Source organism: Habropoda laboriosa, unplaced genomic scaffold (genome assembly GCF_001263275.1).
Source record: "Habropoda laboriosa isolate 0110345459 unplaced genomic scaffold, ASM126327v1 scaffold175, whole genome shotgun sequence".
Classification (NCBI taxonomy): Eukaryota; Metazoa; Arthropoda; class Insecta; order Hymenoptera; family Apidae; genus Habropoda; species Habropoda laboriosa.
The window spans coordinates 62565-69695 of NW_017100347.1; the positions used below are offsets into that span (position 1 = coordinate 62565).

Below are 7131 nucleotides of genomic sequence, written 5' to 3' on the forward strand. Positions count from 1 at the left end.
TTAAGCGCAACTATGAATACTCAAAATAATCCATTATTACTTTATATTACAAAAATAATAAATACGAATTTGAAACGCAGAACAGTTTCATTGTACATAACCTCTACTAACTTTTTACATATTCGATACTACTTTACATTATAAGAAGCAATGAAAACTTCATTTCTAAAATAAGTAATATAATTTTAATAATACTTCAAATTAGACATTTTGCCCACTGTCTTAAAATATGTAAGAAAAAAATTACTAAAGAATTGGGAAGAAATATAATATCAACACATTTTTCAGCAGAGCAATTTACCTGCAAATCTTCAGAAGAAACAACCTCTTCAAGAACATCCTCCATATTTTAATACAAATTGTCGACAATACTACGACGAAATAACCTGTCCTGCTCTAAATTCTATCTTAAAAACTTAGAACTCATCACAAAATTACCAACTCCGGTCCGGTAAATCAAGCGGTCAAAGACAAGAAACGAGCACGTATACATACGCACTTACACTTGTACTTGCTACTTATTGGTGAGAATGACAAGGCGCCATTGCACGTTTGATTTAAACGATCTTATGGATACGTAAGTATTGAGCTTTCTTTTTTCAACGAAAAAGATTTAATTTTTGTTAGAAATAGTCGAAGTTTATAATGGGCAAATATGTGTCCATGCATCGATGCACTAAATTATGTGCTTAGGAACGTTCCATGCGTATTAACTAAGTATATTAACTGTATTGTAATTTCTTTTTTCTTATATAAATATACATTGAACTCCTGTCAATTTTGAAAAAGGTGACCATATGATACTAAATCTCGTAATTGTCATTTCTGTATTAAAAAATAAATATTTTTGTTTAATGTAGTTAATTGTCAAATAGTTAAACATTAGCATAATATTGAAACCTTCATAAACTGTATATAACTTAATTTGATTATACTCCGTTATAATGTATTAAAAAATATAAAGATATTTAGAAACAATTTAGTTTAATAAATAAATACTTGTTATAGTACATAATTAATTTACGCGTAAATAACAAATGTTTACCATGTACAAATTGAATCCTTGATATTGCACACAAAATTTTAATATCAGTCATGATTCAAATTCTTTTTGTACAAAAATTCATATGACTGACACAACTAATATAGTCGATATAAAGGGAGATTAAAATGACATAACTTGTTCTTTTTTTAAACATTTATTGTAGAATAAATTATTTGTACTTTATTAATTATGTTATACCTTGAATACTTATTGTTAATTATTACAGAAAATTTTGTTCAATTGTTTTGCCAATGAATATAATGGCATGCCCATTACTGTATAGAAATCACCATATACTTTTTCAACTAAACACCCACCAACACCTTGTATACCATATGCTCCAGCTTTATCTCTACAATGAAAAACAATAGTAGTTTCATGCTATCACAATTAGTATATGTAAAGAAGCAAATATTTTATACCCACAGAGGTTCCCCAGATTTGACATACGCCTGTATTTGTTCCTTTGATATGTCACCAAATTTCACTATTGTAGATTCATAGAACTTCACTTCTCTTTCTGGTGTCTTTAAACATACTCCTGTATAAACTGTGTGCTCTTTATTTGCTAAGCTAAAATTACAATCTGGCTTGCAAACTGATATTGAAATTACTTATGTATAAGGTAATTGGTATACCTTGAAAGTATTTCAAATGCATGTGAGTTATTTTTTGGTTTACCATACATGGTATCACCTAGTGCCACCATAGTATCTGCACCAATTATTAAAGAAGGTGGCACAGCATCACCTTTTAATCTCTCATATACTTCTTGTACTTTATATTTTGCTAGGTCTTGCACATATTCTCCAATATTTTTATATTTTGACCTATCCAAGTTTTCATCATATGTGGAAGGTACAACTTCTACATTTATACCCTAATGTATGAAAAAGAAACATATACAGTAATGTTTAATTCTAAATCTCTTATTATTTGCATAACATTGTGTTTTTTATTATGATGTAACCTAACTATTATTTCTTGGGTTTCATATAACAAAATTTATAAAAGCAATGTACAACATAACAATGATAATTGCAATTTACCATCATTAAGTTGCATTTCTTCAATAATATACACTAAATTTTTTTTTTTTTTTTTTTGGTGAATTTAGTTTTCACTCACATAGGTTATTATATTATTTACTATGCTAAAAAACAAAATTCCCTGATATAACAATAATGAATTTTTGAATAGCATAAAAATATTACCAATGATTTTATTAATTCATATCGTCTGGGAGATCCACTAGCTAATATAACTCTACTCATTGTTAAAGTTTGCATTGTTTGTTCTAACATTGTTTTTATTTTTTGTAATTAAATTAATGAAATGTATGTAAATAAATTCTTCGAAAATGAAAATGTCAATGTTTTCGGTATTCGTCTTGAAATCACAAGTTTTAATAATACTTTTAAGACTACTAACTGAATTGTTATTAAATGCAGGTTATACTTTCGTTACACACTAAACGTAATGTTTCTAGATGTCGCCAGTCATTATATCTGTCGCTAATAAGAGTAAGAATGAATTTAATAATGGGACGTCCTATGTGCCACCTAGGATATCTGTCGACACACTGTCGACGCTGGTACATAGGGAATTTGCTTTAATATCATTTACGTGAATTTTCAATGAAAAAACATTTGACATGTTGAGTTGAAATAAGCATTTTATTTATAATTTTAACAAATTGGACCAATCTAATGTTTAGCCTCACAAATCCCACTTTTTTAACCGTAAATAATAGTACGAAGAAAAGTTAAAGCCCGATTTTCAAGCATTATTTTTTTATTCGAGCAGAAATTTCTGCAGAATAGATGGGAAAAAGTGTCCCAAATAAAACGTCACACTAAATCCATCTGACGTATTGTAAGCGTATAGCGTCGAGTATGTATGTATCTTGTAATGATTGCGACGTTCATTAACAACTGTTACGAAAAGCAGCGGTGGGGGAAGAAGAATGGTACTCGCGCTACTTTGACTTTGCATCTTCCTCGAGTTTTACAACTTCTTGTCATAAAACGTTATTCCGAGCGTTACACGTTCAACTTACACGCTGGCTACGACGAATTAACAGAATTACTCGAGAGGAAGCAGCGCTGAACCGTATTTGAAGGAGCTCGACGAGAAATTTTGTTATATACGTACATAGGTTAAACGATAAGAATGTTATTATGTGCGTAAAGGACGATTAGAGAACCGGGTGACTATTTTGGCGTAGCGTCAAAAAATATTAGAACGGGAAGAAGAACTATTTTCTAGGCACAGAAGATTCTAATACATCGTAATCGGTAAATTACGTAAATGCCGCATGCCATGAACGAACCTAAAGGTCAGTCAGTCCGAGGTCTTACATAATCGCAAGGCGAAAGGTTGACCCATCTTTACGCCGCAGTCTTCCAGCTGAACAAAGATTTCGCGGCACTTTTTCGTCATACCTCGCATTGTTTCGATCGTACAGCGATCTTAACTGTTGCATTAATTAATTCAGAACGATCTCTCGAGTGAGGAGGGCTTGTCACAGCATAATACTGTTTCCTTTGTGGAAGAATGGATACTCGATAACGACGAAACGTAGTATCTTACGAACTTTCTTTCGTATACTTCGAAAATACGAGAAAAAAGAAACTTCACACATAGGCAGTTACGTGGCTCTACGTTAACCTTTACGTACGATTCTTACATTATTGGATTACTCTGTTTCTCGAGGTGCTTGAGATTTCAAATGACAATTGTAGAAAATTTCAACGTGGAAATTAGATTTTTATATTTCATAATATTTGGTTCGTAAAGTAACGATCTCATGTTCAGTAGTGGATAAAATTTCTGTCTTCTTAAATTTCTCGTCGGACCAGTTCTACGGGAATTAAACTAATTAATTATATTAATTATGCAATTATATATCGAAAAGGATTTTCTTAAATAACAAACAGTGAAATGCTAAAATCTGTTCTCTTTTAAATACGTGATTTTATACAGTTTTAAAATGGTATTAATTGCACATACTGTTAATAATTCGAGCAATGAAAAAACAGAAACTTTAAATCATAGAAATAGCGAAAATTTTATTCATTCCGAATTTACAGTATTTTTTTTTTTTTTTAATTGCCGTGTCAATGTTTTGTCCTTTTTCTTTTAGGAAGTTTGTACTTTTTTGCACATGTTTTTTTTTCTAAATGTGAAAACGTATGGCGTTTTCGCAATATTATTGATATTTATTTTTCTCGCTTTCTATTTATGTATTTTTCATGTTTCAGGTAGTTCAAGTCTAGTTAAACATTGAACTCCATTTTACAGTAGCAGAACGACCGCAAAAATATGTTCCATTTCGTAATTGCGAATTTCAAATCGAGATTTACAATGGTGCAGTTATGCGTGTCTTCAAGATTCGTTAAACGTCCATTCTTACTAATTACACAATTAAATATTTAACCGCGTACACTGTAATATTAACGTTTGTTCTCGAGAAACTGTTTCGTAACATTCCATTGTGATAAAATATAGTTTGATATATTATATATTGTTGAAACGTGCGAAAAATCATTTTTTTCGAAAAGTGTATGAAAAAGCAATTCACAGGCGCAATCACAGTGCTGATAAAATACAATTTTGATTATTACGCGACAAGCGTGAATTTGAAGATCTAAAAGATGGCCAATTATTTTTAAACTAAACGCAACTTTAGTTTCATTGTTGAATTCGTTGCAGCGTTACATTTGTCATTTTTTAATTTATCATTATTTTACCATTATTTCTTATTTTTTCTTTTCTTTTAATTCAGACACCACACGAACCTGCGTGTTTGTACGTAGAATTTCCATTATTGCAATACCATTTGCATATGTGTGTGCAAAATTGAATTTTCGAAATTCCAATTTTAAAATCAAATTGCTAAATTTCGTTCATTTAGGTACCTGTTACGTGTTTTATTTAATTACTTTGTTTTTTTACTTTGGTCATTTGTTATCTTATCTTATCGCGTTATGATTCATATTTCGTTGTAGCATTTGATTAGTCTAACTGGTAACATAAAATTTTCGACGTTGTGAAGAGGTTACTGATTTTTAATTTGCAGAATGGTATAAAATGTACACGCTATTTAAAATGCAAATCAACCAAGTCACTTTCATCGTGTATAAAGTGTACGACGAATTGAAGGGAATTAGAGATTGCGGAAACGTACTGGTTCCAGCTGAAAATGCAAATTACGCAGAATTCTCGAAGATGATTTCATGAAAACATCGTGGATTATCTAAAGATCTACATAATCAAAGACTATGACGAGCAGGATATTAAAAACCAGTTATTAAAGAGTATTCATAGACAGAATGCCAAGATAAACGTGGATGATATATGCTATTGTTACCTGGTGCTTTTGCCTTTTTTTTTTTTTTTTTGCAGAATCGCAAATGAAAACGGATATCTCGAGAGATTGGAAAGCTGTCTTCAAAAAGAGAATAACGTTGCAATCTTTGCAGAAATTCCGAGATACAATGGAAACTATACTGGGTTGTCCACGTGAGAACGTAAGTGACCTTGAAAAAAATAACAGAAAAAGGTAGCATTTATGAAAAAAATTTTTTTCAATTTTATTCACCTTTTGAAACCATTTCAATTACGTACAAAAATTTTCTCGTACCACTACAACTATTTAGAGAAGATAATTAGGTGGCCTGTTTTACTTGGTCCACCCTGTATATAAAATTTCTGCAATTTTCGTTCTACTAGGTGTAGAAATGCATTCTTTCTGAAATTTGAGTACAATCGAAGTTTTATCTGAAAAGAAATGAAAATAGGTCAATCGTCGAAATAATTTCCATTATTGTCGATGACCTTTCGCCATTTTTCTGCCAACTCGCGAATATCATCGCGATGGAAACACGGTGGTTTTCCAGTCGGAAATAATTCATTTCTACACCTAATGCAAAAAGTACACGATTAAAAAGAAGAAATTTCTTTAAAAAAAAAATCGATATACTATACCTGACTATTTTTCAAATTTTTCATCTTTTTTTCGTCCAAACTTTTCTATTTAATCGCCCAACAATTACAAGTTATTGCAAAAAGCAACAATTACAAAAGTGTTTTTGTTTTTAGGTAAAAAAAAGTTTCCTCGTACTTTCACTGATTCGATACATTTTTCGTATTCCTCTTCCCTTTTCTTACCAACTTCATACTTCCGTATCCCACAAATTCGTTCTGACCGTATAATCAAAGTTGATAAAAAAAAAATGATCTTGAATACGATTTTCATCGAAGAGAACATTATGTGTAAGTATATATATCGTCTATACGTTGTATGCAATCGTGAAATCGATAAATGGGAACAAAAAGGGAAAACGAGGTAGAGTCCAGCTTGTCCAGTTCGCGAGATGAATTTAAAGGAGAATCGTGTACGAAAAGAGGTGAAATTGGCGAATTAGCTAATAAGTGAAATTATTGGTATAGGTCAACTTCTATTTCCATGCGGACGGTAAAAGTTTCGCGTGGGTATCGTAAAAATGATACCAGTGACTAAACGCGTTAAGCAATTATAAGGATGTTGCACCGCGCATCTGCATTCGATATTACATAACAGTATTACATATTGAGTATCGAACGTTGATCGCGATACAGATTCAACGCACATTTCGATTTTTTTGCCAGAAAATAAACGTGACAGTAATTTGGCCAATTCTTCTTCCTTTTTCTTTTTTTATCGTGTTAAATTTAGGATACAATTATTTCAACATCGTACGTATGAAATTGTTAATATCTTTTTAATCGTTAAATTGTAAAAAAATTGAATTAAAGCGTTGGAACGTTGATTCAATTAGGTAATTGCTATGCAATTTATTTTACAATTACTTTGACGTCTTGTCGGTTTAAAAAAAAAAATCCGTGGCTTCCGTCATATGTTAATGTAATCTTGTCTATTACTTACATTCTTGAACACATTATTCAATATATTTTCCAATTCCTAATGATTCACTCTAAATGCAGTCCGTACACGCTCAATATCGAGAACTGTTTACCCTCCTTGGATGAATCTATGTTTTATTAAACTGCAAAGTATGCCGGTGAAAAACGGTACCTGTGAA

At 31.1% G+C, this 7131-nt stretch overlaps 2 protein-coding genes across 2 annotated transcripts in view; both read right to left on the reverse strand.

Moving 5' to 3' along the window:
- Positions 1-447, reverse strand: part of LOC108574620 (mitochondrial fission 1 protein) — a 1511-nt gene extending 1064 nt beyond the window's left edge. Inside the window, exon 1 of the mRNA XM_017937240.1 lies at positions 302-447. Coding sequence (XP_017792729.1) covers positions 302-346 — 45 coding nt within the window. The 5' untranslated portion in view covers positions 347-447. The remainder of the gene's footprint in view (positions 1-301) is intronic.
- Positions 448-1258: 811 nt separating this feature from the next.
- Positions 1259-2349, reverse strand: LOC108574623 (maf-like protein aq_1718). Its single transcript, XM_017937243.1, has 4 exons — positions 2260-2349; positions 1684-1925; positions 1472-1618; positions 1259-1397 (listed from the first exon to the last, which is right to left on the reverse strand). Exons 1-4 carry the CDS (start codon positions 2347-2349, stop codon positions 1259-1261), a joined length of 618 nt encoding a protein of 205 aa, XP_017792732.1.
- Positions 2350-7131: the final 4782 nt, after the last annotated feature.

Excerpts from the sequence above, each read along its gene's own strand:
- LOC108574623 (XM_017937243.1), bottom strand. The coding sequence starts at position 2,349 with ATGTTAGAACAAACAATGCAAACTTTAACAATGAGTAGAGTTATATTA. Across the intron at positions 1,926-2,259 it reads ATGAATTAATAAAATCATTG|GGTATAAATGTAGAAGTTGT; the intron begins GTAATATTTTTA and ends TTCATACATTAG. Across the intron at positions 1,619-1,683 it reads GCATTTGAAATACTTTCAAG|CTTAGCAAATAAAGAGCACA; the intron begins GTATACCAATTA and ends TTGTAATTTTAG.